Source organism: Budorcas taxicolor, chromosome X, assembly GCF_023091745.1.
Source record: "Budorcas taxicolor isolate Tak-1 chromosome X, Takin1.1, whole genome shotgun sequence".
NCBI lineage: Eukaryota > Metazoa > Chordata > Mammalia > Artiodactyla > Bovidae > Budorcas > Budorcas taxicolor.
This window is the reverse complement of record NC_068935.1, coordinates 15,623,862-15,646,017: the sequence shown is the minus strand read 5'-3', so window position 1 is coordinate 15,646,017 and position 22,156 is coordinate 15,623,862. Positions and strand designations below refer to the sequence as shown.

Below are 22,156 nucleotides of genomic sequence, written 5' to 3'. Positions count from 1 at the left end.
CGCTGTGAAACTTCAAGAGGAGGGCTTTAATACTGTAACTTTTCCCAAGTATTTGATCAAAAACTCTATTTTTATAGAACATCTCATAGTAGCAGGGCTGCTTTTTTTTTTGGGGGGGGGGGGGTTGTTTTATTTAACCCACACTGGAAAATACTAGCATACTCTGTTGACTTCTGTTCCTGACCCTAAATCAGTCAAATTAATCTTGGGGTTAGCCAGCTAACTACTTCAAAGACCTGGCAATGATATACCAACCCCCCCCCAAAAAAAAACAAAACAGAAAAAAACCAACCACAAAAAACACCAACAACTTTTCCAGAAAACTTCCCAATATCTGTATTCTTCAAGTGTGGCTTGAGAATAAATTTGAAGCAGACTGAAGCCAGCCATGAGAGTATTTTCCCTGCCATAGTGAAGTGGCCTCCAGGTAAAGACCACTGAAGACTAGCTGAAGAGGAAGCCATGGGGTCATGAGTCATCTTGTCTTTTGAGGGTTTCTGGACCAAGCATTAAGAGCAAAAAGAATTAAGAGGAGGGAATGAGCCTCCTCTGACTAGTGAAGAAACTACTCCAACAGTCCAGGTAAGGGGTAATTAGGACCCTACTAGGTGGTGTTGGAGAAGACTCTTGAGAGTCCCTTGGACTGCAAGGAGATCCAACCAGTCCATTCTGAAGGAGATCAGCCCTGGGATTTCTTTGGAAGGAATGATGCTGAAGCTGAAATTCCAGTACTTTGGCCACCTCATGCGAAGAGTTGACTCATCGGAAAAGACTCTGATGCTGGGAGGGACTGGGGGCAGGAGGAGAAGGGGACGACAGAGGATGAGATGGCTGGATGGCATCACTGACTCGATGGACATGAGTCTGAGTGAACTCCAGGAGTTGGTGATGGACAGGGAGGCCTGGCGTGCTGTGATTCATGGGGTCGCAAAGAGTCGGACACGACTGAGTGACTGAACTGAACTGAACCGAGGGGCTTTCTTGATAGTTCAGACAGTAAAGAATCTGCCTGCAGTGCAGGAGACCTGGGTCCGATCCCTGGGTCAGGAAGATCCCCTGGAGAAAGGAGTGGCTGCCCATTCTCATATTGTTGCCTGGAGAAACCCCACAGACAGAGGAGCCTGGTCGGCTACAGTCCATGGGGTCACAGAGTTGGACACGAATGAACAACTAACACTTCTACTGTCATGGCAGTAGCAGTAAAAAGGCACATCACAAACACTTGATGGAACTTGGTCACAACTTGACTAGCCCTATTTGGCTGGACCATCACCTTGGGAACAATTCTGAATCCAAACCAGCTCAGCTTTTAGCTAAAGTTGTACCAGTCGGTTTTTTGCTCTCTCAGGATCCTGAAACATAGCTTGCATTGAATATTTTCAGTTCATATAGACCAGGGATTGGCAAACTTTTTCTGCAAAAGGCTGCTGCTGCTGCTGCTGCTGCTGCTGCTGCTGCTAAGTCAAGTCAGTTGTGTCCAACTACGTGCCAACCCATAGACGGCAGCCCACCAGGCTCCCCCGTCCCTGGGATTCTCCAGGCAAGAACACTGGAGTGGGTTGCCATTTCCTTCTCCAATGCATGAAAGTGAAAAGTGAAAGTGAAGTCGCTCAGTTGTGTCTGACTCTAGACAGTAAATATTTTAGGCCTGGGAGGCCACACAGGCTATGTTGCAGCTTTGCTATTGTAATGTGAAAAAAGCCATAGATAATCTGGAGGCTAAACAAATAGTTGTGGTGGTCTTCTCCAAAAACTATTTCTAGAAACAAGTGCTGGTGGGTCAGGTTTGCTTCATAGTTTGCCACCTAATCTATGAGTAAAGCTACTTTCCAACTAAATACAATAGTCTGTATTCACATTCACACCTCTCAGCTTGTTTCATTTGTCAACAGTGATCTCATAGTCCTTTGAAATTCTTCTCTGGACTTGTTTCTGAGAGATGACACTGTGCTTTAGTTCTATAAGCTCTGACCACATTTGTCTCTTTCTCTCTCTCTCTGGGTCTCTTCTTGTGTAACCTCCCTGGGACCTGATGTCTCAGGCTCAGTCCTCAGGCATCAGCTTTCATTTTTGAGCTAGGGATCCCAAAGTCACTATTTCTAGTCCATTCCCCTCTTGAACTCTTTTCCTATCTCAGAGCTTGTACCGTGCTGGGTCTATATCACACAGTCTTGTGCTGGATCGAATCCTACCTTAAGTTGTTTAATAGTTATTGTTCATCCAATTATACTGCACGCCACAGTAAGGCATTTTGCATTCTGCCCCATAGGCAGTGAGTCAGTGATGCTCGTGTGGAACTCATTCAACACCATCAGGGAAAAAACAAAAAGGAACCATCTTTACCCAGAAGAGCAATGACTATTCTCTAGTGATAAAGGGACAAGGGTTGAGACACTACCTTTGAATCATTGTTTGGAAGGGGTAGAGGAGATGTTTGTACCTCCAGTTAACACATGCTTCTCAATCACCACAGAATGGTCAACTTTGTGTACAACAAAGTAGAGACAGAGGGGAATGGGATGGGGTGGTGAGGCAGGGGGAGAATAAGATCCCCTTCCTTTCTGCCTCACCCCCTGCCACCAACAGCAGAAGGATACATAGAGTGGGTGTGGATAACTGCTACTGCCATTACTAAGGCCTCTTGCCATTACTACAAGCTAGGCTGGCCTCTGGAGCATTCACAGACATCATGGCCATTGCTTCATTCTGGACCCTCATAATCTTCTTCTAAGACCAAATCTTCTCAAGGTACATGTAAATGGGTCACAAGTGTGCTGAGATCCTGAGCCCCTCAGCCTCTGGCCAAAACTGCCTCATCTGTTTATTCCAGTGGGCCATACAAATTGTGATATTTTCATGATTAGGAAAAGGTGAGGATACACTAAGCTGAGGACCTTTGATAGCCTCCTGATTGGCCTGCCTTTTTTTGTTTGTTCGTTTTCCGGCTATGCTGCACAGCATATGGGATCTCAGTTCCTGACCAGGGAGCAAACCTGTGCCCCTGTAGTGGAAGCACAGAGTCCTAACTACTGGACCACCAGGGAAGTCCCGGCCTCTTTGCTTCCAGTCTCTAGTCACTTCACCTCCATATCGCTGCCTGAGCATCTAAAACACAACTCTCACTTAAAATCTTTACTATCTCATCACCTAAAATCTGCTGCCTTCCAACGTCACACAAAGCCTCTCGTGACCCAACCTGCAGCTCCAAGCACATCTCCCACTAACTCTGACTCCTCTCATCACTGTCCTTCACCATATGCTACAGCAACGCCACATCATTTACAGGGTGCTAGACAGGCCCTGTGTCTTTACCCTCTCATACCTTAACCTATGCCATTCCCTCTGGCTGAAATGCTCCCATGCCCTGTCCACCTAGCAAGCCACTACACGCTGGCTAAATGGCTCAAGGACCACATGACCCCCTGAGAGATGCAGCCTTTCATCCTAGAGCAGGGCCAGCGTAGGTCCTGCCCTCATGGAGCTTATAATCCATCGGAAAATAAGACATAAATGAAGGGAACTTCCTCAGTGACTAGGACTCAGCACTTTGACTGTGGTGGTCTCGGTTCAATACCTGGTTGGGGAACTAAGATACCACAAGCCTCTCAGTGCAGCCAAAAAAATAAATGAAGTAATCATACAAAGGAATATGATTGCAAGGTGTGATAAGCACTATGAAGAGAAAGTGTGTGTGCATGCTAAGTCACTTCAGTCATATCTGACTCTTTCCAACCTCATGGACTGTAGCCTGCCAGGCTCCTCTATGCGTGGGATTTCCCAGGCAAGAATACTGGAGTGGGTTGCCATTCCCTTCCCCAGGGGATCTTCCTGAGCCAGGGATTGAACCCTTGTCTCTATGTATCCTGCCTTGGCAGGCGGGTTCTTTACAACTAGGGCCACCCAATATGAAGGGAAAGTTGAGAGACCTATCAGAACATAGAAAGTACTGGACTGGTGGGTAGGTGGGTGTGAATGTGTGCATGGGTGACTACTTTGGGTTCAGAAGCTGGAGAGAGCTTCTTTGCGGAAATGGCATTGACTGACAAATAGAATGAGAGGCCACTGGACCAAAGCACAGGCTGACTGACTGATGGACAGACTAGCTGGCTGCAAGCAGTCTGACTCACTGATGCCCTGGCTGATGAGCTGGCTGCAGGACAGGCAGAATGCCTAACAGCCTGACATCTTGACTGGTTAGCTGGCTGGCTGGCCAATGGATAGATCAGAGGCTGAGTGCCTAACTGGCTGATTGACTGAACTGTCTGCCTTCAATGTCCCCTCTTCTCTCCTACCCCCACTATGGCCCACTGTCAGTAATAAAACAGTATGAAGCAAAATCTTATGCCCAGAGAGGGCCAAGCATAGCCTGAGTTGGCTCAGCAAAGCACATCAGCAGCCTCGCATCTGCATCCCCATACAACCCAATCAGCTCCAGCATGGGCCAAATGTAGCTGGTGAAAGGAACACAGAGGCAGTTTTTGCCAGCAGGGGTAAAAAAAAAAAAAAAAATCAAATCAGAGGCAGGCAAGCAGAGAGATTGGATAGGTTTTCTTAGAAACCTTCAAAAACAACATTTTATTTTAAATAGGATTTTAATGATCATGACGTCTAATGTAATGCTTGTCCCGACAGAAACCACTAGAGCAATAAGGCTCAAACATGAGAACAGGAGACACACTGGGCCACAAGAGATCCTTTGGGACTTTCGTGTGATTTCTTTCTTTCTCCCCCTTATAGGTTTCCGTGGTAATGGGGTATGGTAATGGCTCAGAGCCATCTCAGTCCCAGACTGCTGTCTCCTGGAGAAAGATATTTGCAGACTACCTCATGTTCACCTCACTCAGAGCAAGTAAACTGAGTGAAAACTGTAACTAAATAGGCCCAGTGAAAAAGTGAAAGTGACAGTCACGTCCAACTCTTTGCGACCCCATGGATGTAGCCCACGAGGCTCCTCTGTCCATGGGATTCTCCAGGCAAGAATACTGGAGTGGGCTACCATTCCCTTCTCCAGGGAATCTTCCTGACCCAGGGATTGAACCCAGGTCTCCAACATTGCAGGTGGATTCTTCACTGTGTGAGCCACTGGGGAAGCACTTAAATAGGCCCAAGCCATCTTCAAATGGAAAAGAAGAGGAGAATGGAGTTGGAGGCATGGCCAGCCCTGAGAAGGTACAGCAGGGATTCATTGGACATGCTGTAGCACCAACTTCCTGGGGTGCCCTGGGAGTGTGAAGGCATCCAGCAGTTGGGGATGCCAGCTAGGGAGGGGACTGGCCTTGGGGGAGTCTCAGCTCACACTAGCATCCCTGAAAACAGGAAAAAATGGGAATTTAGAGGCCTGGAGGAGTAAGGAACAAGATGGTTGTCCTTGAGTCCCAGGGGGCTGTCCCTTTGCATTCTTGCCTCCACAGCACCAGGAAAGGCTAATTGTAATAGTCAGCCAATTCGGGGGCAAGGCAAAATATCACTTTAAGGCAGTGGTTCTCAGGCCAGATGCACATTAAAATCACCTGGGAAGCTTTAAAAACTTATCTACTCCTGACCTCATCCCCAGAAATTCTGGTTTTTAAATGGTTCGAAAAGAAGGGTCTGGGCAGCCAGTGGTTTTTAAATCTCCATATGTGAATCAAATGTGCAGTCAGAGCTGACTGCCTTAAGTGGACAGTCTCAGTTATTAAGGCCCTTCCAGAATATTCCCAAGCCAGAATAGCACATCTAGGGGGAAATGGCCAACTCAGGTTTCTAACTTCATGTTCCTTGTTCAGTAAGTTCAAAGAGTCTTTCCTCAGTGTACCTCATGCAGTGGTGTGCTGGTAAACATTGAACAACCAGTTCTCCAAAGTCCTGATTTGTAGCATTTGCTAACTTCCCCGGCATACATACTCTCACCATGGCTGTGTTCAGTTATCAACATGACCTCACTGAATGCAGAGCTGGGAGGGATATATATGCCCAATCAGCTCTCATGTGCCTGGGTGAGTTGGGTCCAGCACAACACTGGCCCTACAGAGAGACTCCTACTGAGCCCAGGAAGTCACCCTCCAGTGCAGAGCTTCCCAGACTGTCTTCCCAAATCCTCCTCCTTGTGCACATATATGGGAGAGGCATTGCTCAGTAACCACAGATACTGCTAATATAAAGTGCCTCCTGGAAGCGTCCTTAATCCCCCAGCCAGAATTAATTTTACCCTCCTCTGTATTCTAACATGGGCTTCCCATGTTAAGCACCTGGCAGCCAATGCAGCAGACTCAAGAGACACAGTTGCAGTCTCTGCATCGAGGAGGAAATGGTAACCCATCCCAGTACTCTTGCCTGGGAAATCCCATGGACAGGGGAGCCTGGTGGGCTACACTCCATGGGGTCACAAAAAGTTGGACGTGACTGAGCATGCATGCACGCACTCTAACATGATCTTGCTACCTCTTCTCCTTTGGTGTGCATATAAAGGTGTACTTCTTTCTTTCCTACAAGACAGTAAGCTTCTTGAGGGCTAGGAGCCATGTTTTCTTTTTCTTTTTTTTTTCATCTTTGTATCTCCCATTGTGTTTAGTGTCCTTCCAAGCAACAGTAAATTCATAGTAAATGACTGTCTAATGAAACCTGGATCATTTTGTCTCTCAGCCTTCCTCTTTTCCTCCTACCAGTATATCACCAATTCTGCCAGTTTACCTGAAAAAGGAACGCTTCCCTGTCCATTTCACAGGGCACTGACTTGTAAATAGAGATGCTCATGTCAGACATCTGTGAACACAGATGTGCCAGATTTTATGTTAACAGAAGTTGGGTTCTAGATGGAACATTTATCAGAGAAATGACACTTGAACAGAGTGAATGAGAGCTTCCTATTTGAAGGAATCTTAGTTTCCTGTTGCTTCTGTAACAAATTAAACTTAGTGATTTAAACAGTACATGCGTATTCTCTTATAGTTCTGGATATCAGAAGTTTGACACAAGTCTCATGGGCTAAAATCAAGGGTAGGCAGGCCTGTGTCCCTTCTGGAGGCTTTAGGGCAGAATGGGTTTCCTTGCCTTCTCTGGCTTCTAGAGGCTGTCCACATTCCTTGGTTCATGGTCCCTTCTTCCATCCTCAAGGCCAGCCAGGTTGGGCTGATTCCTTCTCACATCACATCACTCTGACCTTCTCTTCTGTCTCCCTCTTCCACTTACAAGGACCTTTATGTTGACACTGGGCCCACCTGGCTAATCCAGGCTAATCTATTTATTTTAAAGTCAGCTGACTAGCAATCTTAATTCCATCTACCACCACAATTCTCCTTGCCATATAACATAGTGTATCCACAGGATCTTGGGCTTAGGGCATGGGAATTTTAGGGGAGGTGTATGATTCTGCTTACCACACGTGATAAACCTTTTGACAAAATAGAAACATTTTAATAGAAATTAGAATTCTCCCATGGTTTCTCATATGCATTTTATCAGTGCCTGTAAGTAGAGCCAATCTGATCTATCTACCACTTGACGGTTGTATCATCTACCTAACGATTTGCTGCTTCTCACTCAGCAAAGCATAACCTTCTCATACCCTCCTCCATGCACCAACAAGATGTCCTGTTTACCCTGCGATGTAGTGTCTCACCACTTCAGCCAGCCATAGTGTGGACCGTCTGTGAGCCGTCTGCACGGCATCGTGCTTCAGTGCATTCGGTATACAGGCAGCAGGCAGCAAGGGGTAGGTATAAGACCTCTGCACTGTGTGTGTAAGAGAGAAATGTGTATGGGGATACGCAAGCAAACTCTTAGTGATTCTATGTTTCACCCTCGCTCTTGTCCATTATCACAGCTATTCCTCCAGTTCAGGCCCTGCCCTGGTCACTTTACCCTTGTACTTGCACTACTTTCCCTCTCTGCCTCCCTGACTTTGCATTAGCCTTGCAAACATCCATCTGGTACGCTGGTCTCAGTCAGCTTTTGGCTTGTCATTCCTCTCTTCAAGGGCCTAGAGTGGATTCCTAGTATTCAAACACATTGACTCTCAGTTCCTCAGACTGGCCTTCGAAACTTTTCACCAGCTTATTCTGCCCACCTCCAATCTCTCTCCAATCTCTTTTCTCGTTATTCTCCTCTCCAGCCAAGCAACTATGCTTATCGACCCGCACATATGGCTTACTTATTTCCGTGCTTGCTCTCTGTCTGTGAACACATTCCACTTCTCCTTGCTAATCCATGCCTATCACTTCAAGATCCAGCTTCAAACACTCTCTTGTGGGAAGCAAGCTCTGGTTAACCCCTTCCTCTTCTTTTGTTCCAGATTCCACACCACACTTAACCACAAAATTGACTTCATATGAACTTTTCCTCAATGCTGTTTTGCATTGGCAAAAATAACAGGTTGCATTTGTTGAGTCCTTACTCTGTGTCAGACAGTGTCCTAAGACATTTTACCTCATTTTCTCATTTAATCCTGAATGACGACCTTTGGAGACAGGCACTCCATTTTGCAGTTGAGGAAATCAGTGTTCAGAAAGGTTAAGACACTTTCTCAAGGCCACACAGCTAGGAAGTGGCAGAGCTGAGATTTGAACCTGGTCCGTCTGATTCCAGAGGTCCATCCATACATGTTCTGATGTGGTATGATTAAGGCAGGTCATGTGCCTTTATGAGTCTCCCCAGTAAGAGCGTGACCCCTCCTGGGTGGCATTCATGCCCACAACTGTGGCCAGATCACTCCTAGAAATGAGAGGAGGGTTCCTCACTCAGGCAACACCCAGCAACTCTGCTGGGGCTGGTTCCTCCCAGAACCACAGATGCAGAGGTCAGTGGTTCTCCAACTTGACGGTACTACAGAATCACCAGGGAACTGAAAAAGAAAGAAATCCTGATGCTTGGGCTTCAGCCTGACCAATTAAATCACAAACTCTGGGAACAGGGTTCAGTCATCTGTATTTTTTAAAAAAAAACTCTAAAGGAAATTCTGTTGTGTAGCCAATGTTGAGAATCACTCGCCAAACAGAGGAGACTCAGTTGGAAACCAGTTTCTCAGTTTTAAACCCTTTTAATTTCTCAGGAAGCCATATCTTCCCTGTATGTCTTGTCTTTCCTCCCCCACTTCCCTGTCTGTTTGGCTTTTCACCCAACAACATCTGAGGAGGGCAGCAATCATTGGTCGAGGCCACAAGCCAATTAAATACCGGCTCCAGGAAGGTTCCTAAACCAATGCAAAGCCTGTGAATCACAGGTGGAAAAAAATTAACATGTTAAAGCTTCCTGGGTTTCACAAAGACAAAAATAAATAATTTGCTCTTTTAGAAACAGCAAACATTCCACCTCTTAATCTGCTAACAATACCCTCCCCCCCCCTCCCCGCCCCCAGGAAATCCTTTAAGATTAAGAAAGGAAACTTGCACCTCCTCTAACAGCTTCTGCCAGCTGGCAGGCAGGCCTGCCCCCCATCCACACTGGTCACTGGGTGTTCAAACAGGAGAGCCATAGAGGGGGGTGGCTGATCACGGCTGCCAGATTCTGTACAGGCGACAGCTGCTTGCCAGTCTGAAGGAGTTGATCTATGGGAAAGGTTGTAAGATCCTAGAAGAACTTGACTCTGGAAGGTGAAATGGGGATGAAGCTCTGCCTGCTCCCTGTCCCCCCAGGACCCCTTGGTTCTGTCCACACACTCAGACACTCCTCTCCTCCATGAATCCAAGTGTGTCCACATATGGCACCCAACTGGTGTGCACACATCCCTTCAGCCTCCGGGGAAGCCAGGGGGGCCTGGGGAGGCCAGAGTCCCAGGGGCTGGTCCATTTACCCCAATTCCCCACATGAATATCAAGTCCTATGTGTGCTGTGACATGAGAAGGATTGGGAAGAGATGGCCTGGGGGTAATTCCAAGTTCCCCAATCTCTGTGCCCATTGCTAAAAACCTCTCACGGGTAGACTAGACACTTTCTAGCCTTCTCTAGCATGACCTTAATAGGGGGTCAAGGGCCTCCCTGGCGGCTCAGTGGTAAAGAACCTGCCTACCAATGCAGGAGACTCCAGTTGAATCTCTGATCTGGGAAGATCCCACAACCGCTGAGCCTGTACTCTTGAGTCCAGAAGCTGCAACTACTGTGCCCTAGAGCCCATGTTCCACAATGAGAGGCAATGAGGAGCCCGTGCACCAAAACGAAGAGTAGCCCCCACTCATCGCAACTAGAGGAAAGCCCATGCAGGAAAGCCCGTGCAGCTGTGAAGACCCAGTATAGCCCGTAAATAAATAAATACACCAAAATTTTAATTGCAAAGGTGATTTAAAAAAATGAGGTCAAGATAGCATGTCCCAGAGGGTTCAAAAGAAGAAGATAAGCCCCCAATGGCCCAGGATCTGAACCACTTCAGAATCACTGAACCTCACCTCATGGGCTAAAACTGTTTGTCAAGTTTACTTCTTCCTCTCTTCCCCAGGCCTGTTCCTGAGAAGGAACCCCTCGAAGCTGGACTTACCTTGGCATCCATGATGCTGGTCTCCACCCGGGCCACGCCCTGGTTCTCCCGGAACAGCTGGATCTTGCTGATCTTGCTGAACTCGGACAGCACAGTGGTGAGGTTGGTTTTGAGGTCAATAACATGGCTGATGCCGTGACGGGGTCCCACCAGGAGGGTGGTGGCTGACTGCTTCTCATCCTGGGGGCCCAGCGTGGTGCACAGCATTCACAGAAAGAAGGGCAGAGGAAGTGGGGCAGAAGAGGTGGAAGACGGAAAGAGAAAACAGGCATTGGACTGGCTCTGCTGGGAGATCTGGAAATATCTGGAGCTCAGGGTCAGGGCAAGAAGACAAACTCGAGGGGAAAATAGTCTGGGATGCCCCTGTTCCTAGGACAGGGCCCTGGATCGTTGGTCTAAATGGACACATTAGCTTCAGTAGCAGGGAGAGTGAAGTGGGCAGCAACAGGGCTAGTTCTAGCAAAATCATCAAAGAGGTGAGGTCTGTTTTGGTGCCTTTGAAGTACCCTTGTCCTACTAAACCCCAGAGATTTTCCCATTGGTTGCCTTGGGCCACTCAAGGCTCCCGTGGTGCTCTGTCTGAACAGGTGGCATCCTGTGTTTGGTCTTTACCCTCCCCCCCCCAACAGCTTGCACTTCTCACCTGGGGCTAAAAGCTAAACTGACAAAGTAGCCTGGAGGGGGATCTCCCTCCCTAAGAAGCTATTTGCCCTCTATAATAGGCACTATGGGCTTCCCCAGTTGACTCAACAGTAAAGAATCCACCTGCAATGCAGGAGATATGGGTTCGACCCGTGGGTCAGGAAGATCCCCTGGGGAAGGGAATGGCAACCCACTCCAGTACTCTTGTCTGGGAAATCCCATGGACAGAGGAGCCTGGTGGGCTACAGTCTATTGGGTCGAAAGAGTGGGACACAGCTAAGTGCACACACACGTAATAGGGACCACAGTAGTCTCACCCCAGAGGAATGATCTATAAGAATTTCAGCAGTGGACTTCCTAGGACCCTCAAATCCCAGTACGTAAATGGTCACCTCTGTTCCTGAGGGACTGGATTCCCTTAAGTGGTCCTGACAGGCTCCTTGGTGCTATCAAGCCTGAGCCCTCTGCCGGCCCATTCCCTGGCATTGGCATCACCCCAAGGAACCTCTTCCATCTGTTCTAGACACTTTGATAAGTTGCTTTCCATCAGTGTGCCCCATGAGCATGACAGCGTGTTCCCCAGAGCATGACAAACACCTGGATCCAGTAAGCAAATGATTTGAATTTCCTTTCACGGAAACACACGAGGGTAAACTAGCCTGGGGCACAGTCTTAGGGGGACCACTTATGCCCTACCTCAGAGGAGCATTCCTATACTGAAGGCCCTGGGTGGGGCTGGTGCAAGGGGCATCCAGGCTGGGGGATTGAGGGAATATGGGTAAGAACAATGAAATAAGGCAGGGGTTGGCAAATTCTGGCCCACAAGCCAAATCCAGTCCTCTGCTAATTTTTGTCCAACCCACGAACTGAGAATGGTTTTGTACATTCTTAAATGGCTGGAAACAATTCCAAAGAACCATATTTTGTGACACATAAAAATCATATGAAATTCACGTTTCAGTGTCCGTAAACAAAGAGCTGTTGGAACAGAGCCAGGCCCGTTTGTTTAGGCTTTGTTGACGGCCACTCTTGTGCCACAATGGCAGGGCTGAGTGCTTGCGACAGGGACCCCTGTGGCCTGCCTGCCAAGCCTAGGCAATTCACTTATCTGGCCCTTTACAAAAAAAGTTTGCTGACCCCTGAAACTGAGAAAAGGAGGCACAAAAGAGCCTGGAGGGATACTGAAAATAAATATTGTCTCCTACTTTACATTTTATTTTTTGGCTGCACCACATGGCCTGTGGGATCTTAGTTCCCCAACCAGGGATTGAACCCAGGGCCTTGGCAGCAACAGCACCATGTTCTAACCACTGGACTTCCAGGGAATTCCCCAAAGTTTTTACATTTTACTTTATTTATTTATTTATTTATTTTGCCTCCTACTTTAACCATTTTACCAGAGGTGGGACCAGAACATCACAGGACCCAATAGGGAAAAGGAAGAATGGGAGGGAAGTCTTTTAGAAATATTCACTGACAGGGAATGCCACCCAAAAGATCTAATGGAGTCCCTTCTGTCCCCCCAACCCAAGGACAAGTGCCCCTAAAGAGCTCCCACCCCCTCACTGGCCTCACTTACCAGGCCCACAGTGTTGAACAAAACGCCCGTGAACGTTGGAAGTTCATTCAGAATTCGAAGATACTGGAGTTTGGCCTGAATTGCAGAGCCCTGTGGAAACAACCCACCCAGAAGTGTGAGAAACTTGACGTGCAGAGGAAAGGCAAACCCATGTTTTCAGGAAGGAGGCTCAACAGTTTTGGATAGGCACTAGTCAGACCAGTCAGCAAGCCCCACTGCGGGACCTTTGGGAGAAAAAATCACAGGAAGGTTCCAGTTTGGACAGCTCTTGCCAGACTTTAGCATCCCACCTCCCTTCCAAAACCCTCCTGCTACCTCCAGGTCCTCATTCCTGAAGAACTGAGCTTACTCATTTTCTTCCTGGGTTAATCTCAATGCATTTCCCCAACTTCAACACCCCATGACATCTATACTTCTCTCCTGAGATCCTTGATGACCACTAGGTGCTGGCCATCCCCAACTTGATACCTTTATCCTGAGCACTCCTAACTCCCCACCCTGCTCTTCCTCTGGCAGAAAAATTTCCAGCAGTGGTCCAGGCATTCCCTGGGCATTCAGGCCAGAAACCTGTGAGTCACCAAGTCATCTTGATTCTACCTCTTAACTCCCTCTCCACCCTACACCCCTCTTCTCTTGCTCCATGGTCATTGTCTCAAGGTCTGCCATTTGCACCTGGCAGCCAGGTTACCTTCAGTACCAACACTCATTTCCCTTCACATCTTCAGTGAGAGGGAGCAGCCTAAAACTTAAATCACATCAGCTGCCCAATTAAACCCTTTGATGGCTCTCTGCTGCCTACAGGATGAAGGATAATCCCTTTTCACAGCACACGAGGCCCTCCACGAACAGGTTCCTGCCAACCTCTCTGGCCTCTTCTCTTGCTTGCACCCTACCCAGGAAGGTTTCTTGAACCTTCTCTACTGGTTTATGTCAGATTTCTCTGCCTGGGGATGTTCCTCCCTGCAACTCGTCTAGACAAACTCCTATCTGTCCTTTAAGACCTATCTCTGGCATTGGATGGCATCACCAACTCAATGCACATGAGTTTGAGCCAACTCTAGCAGACAGTGAAGGACAGGGAGGGCTGGCATGCTGCAGTCCATGGGATCTCAGAGTCGGACACAACTGAGAGACTGAACAGCTGGCATCAAATGCACCAATTCCTGGCCTTTTCTATCTCCTCCAGGCTGGGCTGGCTGTTTCTCCTCTAAGCTTCCAGGGAACCTGCATGGGTTGGATTTGTGACTGCCTCTCGTTTTCCCACCAGCCTATGCTTGACTCAGGGCAGAGACTCGGCTTTCTTCATCTTTATGTCTCCAGCCCAAGTGCTGGGGGAGGGGGGAGCGGGAGGGGGGCAGCGGCGCTCAAAAATAATGTTTGCTGAGGAGATGGTTAGGAGCCCTGAAACTCTCCACTGGGAAGAAAACAATCTGATTAAATATGCGCAGCAAGGTAGGAATGGCTTAACTCTCCGGGGAAATTTGCATCTTAAAAGAGAAGCTAGTTGGGCATGCAGGGAATGGGCGCGATATAAGAGGCCAACTGTGTCTTGTGTCTCCATCTGCGTGTGGATTCTGGGGCCTCTCACCACCGCCTCTTAGGAGGCAAGTGGACTGAGCCTTACAAGTCAGAGAAGGGCCTTCAGGGCTGGGGAGGCAGGGAGTGGGAGTCCCTCAGAGGGCACCCCAGAAAGGGAAGGAAAGTACAGCAGTGACCTGAGCCCTCAAAGTGACCTGGAGTGCCCAGCAGTGATCTGGAGTCCTATTATCCAGCTCAGACCTTGTCCCGTGGGGCTGGGCTTTTATCTCCCTGTACCAGGACTAATGAACTAGAAAGCTAATGGAGGACAGAGTAGTCGTTTCCATGGGAAATGTGTCTCCTCAGGGTTCGGGGCTTGTCCACATGACAGGTGCTTCACCAACAATGACTAAATCGGTGAAACAACCCAAGAATTTTTTCTGCCTGCATCTTGGTCCCTTTGGTTTGAGGATCCTGGGCTTTCCCAGTGACTTGCCACTGAGCTGTCTCTGGGGGAGGCTCAGGCTTGGGGAAAAATCCTCTCCACAATCATCAACCATATCTGGTCAAGCTGGATGTGTATCCAGGTCAAAAACAGTGGGGAGAGTCCCCAGAAGACCAGACTTGCTGGGAAACCACGCAGGAGTCCCCTAATGCCACTAGTGCCCCAGCAGGGGGCCCCGGGGCCAACTCTGGATACCTTGGTGCCACTGGAAGGATGTGTTTGGTGTGCCTTCAGCTGCTGAGAGAGAGATTTCCGGAGGGTCTTTTCTTTGATGCCCTGTAGGAGGGAGGGGGGAAGAAAGGGTTCCAGGCCCCACTCCTTCCTAAAAGCAGAAGAAAAGTAGGAAATTAGAGAGACAAAGTGAGACAGGAAAGGAATATGGCAAGACAGAAACAGACTGAAATCAGAGACAGAGGTGGAGGAATGGAGACTAGGGGAGACAGGAGGCAGACAAGTAGAAGCTGGAGCTCAAGGGCATCTTGGTCTAGGGGTTGTGAGGAAGTCCAGTTCTCACTCTCATCCCAGGCCCATGGTCCTGAAAAGCATAGCACAGCTCAACCACTGTACCTTCTCCCTGCGTAGCTATGTGCCCCCCTCCTGAAGGGCCCTGGCACAACTCACTCCACATTCTTGAGTGAGATCTTCTGACTAGGTCGAGTAGCTGAGACAGTGATATAGATGTGGAGGGCAGCAAGGCCCAAAAGCATCTCCGGCTTGGGGTCCATTCCAAAGCGTTCTCGGATGACATCATTCCGACTCTGCAAGAGAGGGCAGTCCAACACATCAGTTAGAGATCTTTCAGCCACTGCACCACGGACTCCCTTACATCCCAGAAGAGAATCCTGGTGTCAGTAAGCATCCCAGATCAAAGGGAAGAGGAAGGTTCTGCCCTTGGGGAAGAGACACTATTTGCTTCATTCAGCAGGTAGTTGACTGCCCCCTTCTCAGTGCCAGGTACACACAATGGCAAGGCACAAACAGGTAGAATGTCTAGGGCATTACAGAAGTGAGACATGGCACTACTCCCCTTCTTTCCTCCTGTTCCCAAAGACCTTTCTGCCTTTCCGCCTATACTCACCACTGTTCACCCCCAGCCATCTGAGGCTCCTCTACCAGTTCAGATAAGAACAAAATAAGAGAGGCACTGGGAGGGATTCTCTATAGGGCTCTGGCCCAGAAGCCCACAGTGAGAGATGGATGGCAGGCATGGGGCGGATATTCTTTTCCTTGGTGTCTGAAGATCAAAAGCAATAATGAGTCAGTCTTCCCTATGCTATCCTAAAAAGGATCTCCTGGAATTAATGGCCAAAGGTAAGACAACCCTCAGACCCTGAAGGTCAGAATCCCAGGTATCAAGGGTCAGCCTAGGTTAGACCAGTTGCCCATTGTGTTGAGGTGGAACCAGAATAAGCTAAGAGACTAGAGAGCCACAGTGGTATCACTACAGCAGAGGAGAGAGTGTAAACAGAATGCTTCATCAATGATCATCTACGTAGCAAATCCAACAGAATCAACACAAAAATCTACTAGAACTAATGAGTTAACAAGGTTGCAGGATATAATCAATATTTCAGTATCAACATAATCAATATACAAAACCAACCATATTTCTACATGTTTGCAACCATCAGAAACTAAAATTGAAAATCAAAACCATTTATAATAGCATCAAAAACATGAAATTATTAAGGACAATCTGTCAAAACATGTGAAAGACCTACACACTGAAAAGTACAAAACACTGTTGAGAAAAATTAGAGAAGACCTTAAGAAATATAGAAATGTACTGTCTTCATGGGTTGGAAGATTCAAATCAATATATAGATTCAACACAATCTCGATCAGAAGCACAGCAGGTTTGGGATAGAAACTAACAAGCTAATTCTAAAATTCACACACAAATGCAAAGGTCCTAGAATGGCCAAAACAGTTTTGAAAAAGAACAAATTTGGAGGACAAACACTACTTGATTTTAAGACTTGTTAAAAAGCTTCAGTAATCAATAAAAACGATAATAATCAATAAAAAGCCTCAGCAATCAAAAAAGTGTGATGGTAGCATAAAGATCAACAAGCAGATCAACAGAATAGAATAGAGACTTCAGAAATGCCCCACACATATACAGACAACTGATTTTTCACATAGGCACAAAGGCAACTAATGGGAAGAAAGGCTGCTCTTTTTAATAAACAGTCTGGAACAACTGGATATCCATATGGAAAAAAAAAAGAAATTTGATCAATGCTTTGTACCACATACTAAAGTTAACTCAAAATGGATCATAGACCTAAATGCAGAGCCTAAAATGATAATGCTTTTAGAAAAAAAACAATAGCAAAATCTTTGAACTTGGGCTCGGCAAAGATTTCTTAAATATGACACTATAAGCACAATCCATAAAATAAACCAAATTGACAAATTGGACTTCATCAAAATTCAAACTTCTGCTCTGTAAAAGACACTGTTTAGAGACTGGGATGAAATAATTGCAAATAACACATCCAATAAACAACTTGTATCTAGAATACACAAATAACTTTGAAAACTCCGTAATAAGTAAACAAACAACCCCAACTTAAAAAGTGGGCAAAAGATTTGAATAGATACTTCACCAAAAGAGAAGCATGATGACAAAGAGGCACAGGAAAAGGTGTTCAGTATCATTAGTCATTAGGGAAATGCAAATGAAAACCAGAATGAGATACTTCTATACCCTATTAGAATGATGGAAATTTAAAAATACTGCCAAGTGCTGATGAGGGTGTAGAGAAACTGGGACTCTAGCACATGGCTGGTGTGAATGTAAAATGGCACGGCCACCTTGGAAAACAGTATTGGAATTTCTTCAAGAAATTAAGGAAAGATAGATCTACCATATGATCAAGTCATTCCATTCTTAGGTATTCACCCAAGAGAAAAGAAAGCATATATCATACAAAGACTTGTATATGAATGCTCATAGAACCTTTATTTGTAGTAGCCAAAACCAGACAACCCAAATATCCATCAGCAGGTGGACTGGTTAACAAATTTTTGTATATCCATACCACAGAACAGTACTCAACAATAAAAAGGAATGAATTACTGATACACACAACAACATGAGTGGGCCTCAAAATCATGCTGAGTGAAAGAAGCAAGATCAAAATAAGTGTTTATACTGTATGATTTCGTTCCTATAAAACTCTAGAAAATGCAAACTGATCTACAGTGACAGAGAGCAGGTCAGTGGCTGCCTGGGGATGGGGATATGGATTACAGAGGAGACTGAAGAGACTTTTGCGGGTGTTGGATGTGTTTAATATCTTGATTGTGGTGATGGCTGCATGGATATAAACATATGTCAAAACTTATCAAATTGTCATTTTAAATATGTGCAGTTTGCTATGTGTCAATTAGACCTCACTAAAGCTAACTTCAGTATAAAAAGGGAATACAGCCGAACACATCATCATAAAGGGGAAAGGCAAGGTGGACAAGATCTTGTCACCAAATTCCAAAATATCTGAATCAAACATCCATCTCTGCACCCAGCAAACATTCATTCATCCTTCAAGGCTAAGAGCATGCATCTATCCCTTCCACTGTGAAGCCTTCGCTATGCCTCACCCAGGAAGAGTTGGCAAATTGCTTCCTGAGTACCCCTACTGACATTGTGCCCTGCCATCCTCATAGTGCCTGTCACACTGTCTTGTATTTATTTGTGCACATATCTGTCTGAGCTCTAGCAATCTGTGACAGTTCTTTGATCATCTTGATTGCCAGCACCTAGCACAGGGCCTGGCCCAGAGTAAGTGCTTCGCAAATGTTTCTGGATGAACTGATTTGAGAACTGTCTCCTTATTGGAGCTTAGAACTGAGGAGTGGGACCTCCTAGTACCCAAATGCACTTGTTAAACCAGGGTATCCTGTGAAGATGCCAGAGTTACCAGGGTTGCTTCCTCCTGAAAGTTGATGGGATCTGTCTAGACAAATAGACAAACAGACTGGTGCCCCAGACAGCCCAAGTTGCCAGGCCAACCAACTTGACCATGCCCTACCATGGTAGCCAAAAAGGAAAGAGCTACCTGAAGGTTGGCAAAATTTACAGAGCGACTTCATTGTGACAGCAGAGCAGCCTGCCTGCTTGTTTGTCCATTGATCTGTTTGTCTGTGTATCCCCCAAACCAGACTCTACCTGGATGTACAGGTACTCGAAAGCAGCAGGATCCCGACGCAGCAGCTCCACGGGGTCTTTGGGAAAGAAGCTTATCCGGAAGAGGCATTTCATTCCATGATAGTGTGTCCGCTGCACTACCTGAATCCCGGAAGTGAGAGGTGGGAGGAAAAGAGATCGGGAATCAGTGGCTGGGGTGGCAGGAGCGTGCTCAGGGCCCCCTGGGCAGAGCTAGGTGCTATTTCCTACTCTGTCTTCTGCCTGGCTGATTCCAATTACCCTTGGGGAAAGTGATGAGGAGCCGAGTCTTTTTTTGCCCTTCTGACCCAAAGCGATTAGAATTTTTCAAACCACTGATCCATGACTTGGTCTTTATCAACAACCCAAGGCCCAAGACACAAGGTAGGAAGAAAGGGCTCCCAGCAACTTCTCTGACTCTTCTTGCTGTGGGGCCTTTGCCTTGCAGAGGGGCTCAGCCTCTGGCAGAGGAAGTTGCTGATGAGCAACCAAATCAAGGACTTAAAATCCTATTTGGAGGTATAGCTGAAACAAGCTGGCAATATACCAGTAACTGCTGAAGCTGAGATGGGTAATGCGGATTCATTATCCAATTCCTTCTACTTTGGTGTATGTTTGAGTTTTTTTTTTTTTTTTTATAATAAAAATGCTTAAAAATCCCATTTGGAACAAGAGACCAATTGGATCCATAAGCTCCCCTGATGGGCAGGGAGGTGATTAGGCCTCCATCCAGGCAGGACATCCACCTTTTTTCCTTCATAGGTGGGAACCTAAGTCTCTGGACCACATTTGGCTGAGAACTACCCTTGAAGAATTCCTCTCTCTTAAATCCTTTCATTTTGGTGTGTCTAATTTAAGCTTTTGCTTTGCTTCCTTTAGACATTTCTTTCTGGCCGTCCCTCTCCAACTCCTTCTCTCCCTCTCTGAGAATATTCTTTTTTTAAAGCAAATGAAAAATTTTTTCTTTCTTTGGCCATGCCATGTGGCATGTGGGATCTTAGTTCCCTGACCAAGGATCGAACCTGTGTCCCCTGCATTGGGAGAACAGACTCTTAACCACTGGACCGCCAGGGAAGTCTGCACTTCCTGGGAATACTGATTGGCCCTGGTTGCCTGTCTTCCTCTTCATGGTGAATCACCATTAGTGAAACGTTATCCAGCAATCCTGGATTTCACTGGCTTTTTTCCATAGGCTGGGAAGATAAGACACTTTCTCCTACTCCACTTTGGAACTTGACATGGGTGTCACATGGGTGACATGGGTGACACACCGTCCATTCTTGGCTTCACTCAACCCCTCCCCAGTCCACATGTGTCGGCCTCGGGGGTTTCACTAGACTCTACTCGCGGACACTTCCATATTACAGCCCTAATCCGAAGGCTGAGTGTCCTCTCGGAGGCGGAAAAGTCTAGCAGGCAGGGACTCCGTGAGATGGTAGAGTTGACACTGCTCTTCAACTCAGCCTTCCACACAATGAATTGCCACTCCACGCCTTCCCTACTAGTGACCACCAAGACTAACAACTGTCATGCCTTTCTTACGTTACAAGAGACATTTTACAGAATGTATTTATTTATTTATTTTGGCTGAGCTGAGTGGCTTGTGGGATCTTAGTTCCCCAAGCAGGGATTGAACCTGGGCCCTCAGCAGTGAAAACATAGGGAGTACTAACCACTGGACCACCAGGGAATTCCCAAGAGACATTTTCTTTAAAATTTTTTTGGCCATGGACCATTTTTAAAGTCTCTACTGAGTTTGTTACAATATGCTTCTATTATGTTCTGTTTTAATTTTTTTTATTTTTTTGGCCATGAGGCATGTGGGATCTAGCTCCTTGACCAGGGATCAAACCCACACCCCCTATATTGGAAGGTGAAGTCTTAACCACCAGACTTCCAGGAAAGTCCCCCAATGGACATTTTTAAAGGCCTCTGTGGGTGGTTGGGACAGATTGAGAACTGGGACTTCTAGGAGCTGGCTGAGCAAATCATGATGAATTTTCCAGTAAGAGATTACCTGGTGGCCTCTTGTCTACTAGAGGCCACTTGCAAAGCTATGAAGCTGTGACAGAGGAATTACTTACATAAGCCAGGGGCTGCTTGTCCTGGAGAAGCAGGAACTTGTGGTTCTGTTCTGGTCCGGCATACTCAAGGACAAGAGCAAAGTGCTCAATGTACCTCAGGGAAAGCCGGTCCTGTAATGTCACCATCACATCCTGTAAAGACAAAAGAGCCTTGAGAGAGAGATCCCTTCCAGCTCTAAGATACCTTCTGCACCCAACATGGCAGAAGCGGACTGAACATCAAGAGGGTCCTGGGGAGAAGGCTGAGGGTGGGAAAGTGGGCCAGACAGAGCCACTGGCCTTCAGGGTGGCCCAGGCGCAGGGCTCTAGGATGAGGAGAGTGACCTAGGAGTGTTGCTCAGAGGCCTGGGCCCTGGAGAACACAGAAGGGGTGAAGGGAGGTCTTCCTAAACTTGGCTGGTCCACGTAGATGGCAAAAGAAGGTCCTGGCCCTTCCTCCCCCTCCCCCCTCCATTCAACCAATGATCTCCTGAACCTGTCCTTAGTGCCATGTGTGGTGTGGGTTCTTCCCTCAGCTTCTCACGTAAATGAGGATGTTCCCTCTGGTTTGTCCAGCAACTCTTTACTTGGGAATCAACAAAAGCCAAGGCCACAATTACATGATTTCAAAGGTACATGACTTCTGGATTCATAATCTAAATTGAATGACTTGCAGTTACTGGCAAAATATTCATCTCTGTCACCGGCTTTTAGAGATGATCAATTTAGCAACTTGAAAAATGTGTCCATGCAGAGGAACAACATCACATGTTCTATGTACAGTCAGGAATCTGACGACTTCCAAGCTCCATCTGCTCTGCTGCCCGCCTTTTAATATTAGGGTGTCTGGAACAGATCTGTGGGGGCTGCCCACATGTCACTTCTGACACTTCCCATCTATCTGCTGTGACTTTGGCATACAGCGGCCTCTAACATGTGTGTTCCTAGAGTCAGCGTGGCTCAAGCCTCCAAGGGCCAGAGAGAAGCAGACTTGGGAATGCAAAGCTCCCTTCTAGCCAGGGTTGCCAAACAAGCCCCTCCTCAGTGAACACTGAAAGCTGGTTTGCTATTCAAATGCTAGGCTGGAAACTGGCGGGTACTTGAGAGTATCTCTTTGTATTATGCAAGTAGTCACAGAGGCCCCAGTGTTGCTGGAGTGCTGGCACGGACAAATGAGGTCGTCTTTGCTGTTCAGCTGCAGTGGGACTGTGGATGGCCAAGCTGGTGATTG

The 22,156-nt window shown here is 47.0% G+C and overlaps 1 protein-coding gene across 1 annotated transcript in view; it reads right to left on the bottom strand.

Moving 5' to 3' along the window:
- The window catches only part of FRMPD3 (FERM and PDZ domain containing 3), a 60,486-nt gene that overhangs the window by 14,876 nt on the left and 23,454 nt on the right, over positions 1-22,156 (bottom strand). The window contains exons 6-11 of the mRNA XM_052663752.1: positions 20,947-21,078; positions 18,866-18,985; positions 15,310-15,446; positions 14,884-15,010; positions 12,666-12,755; positions 10,445-10,624 (exon numbers count right to left, since the gene is read on the bottom strand). Of these exons, the coding sequence (XP_052519712.1) occupies positions 10,445-10,624; positions 12,666-12,755; positions 14,884-15,010; positions 15,310-15,446; positions 18,866-18,985; positions 20,947-21,078 (786 nt within the window). The remainder of the gene's footprint in view (positions 1-10,444; positions 10,625-12,665; positions 12,756-14,883; positions 15,011-15,309; positions 15,447-18,865; positions 18,986-20,946; positions 21,079-22,156) is intronic.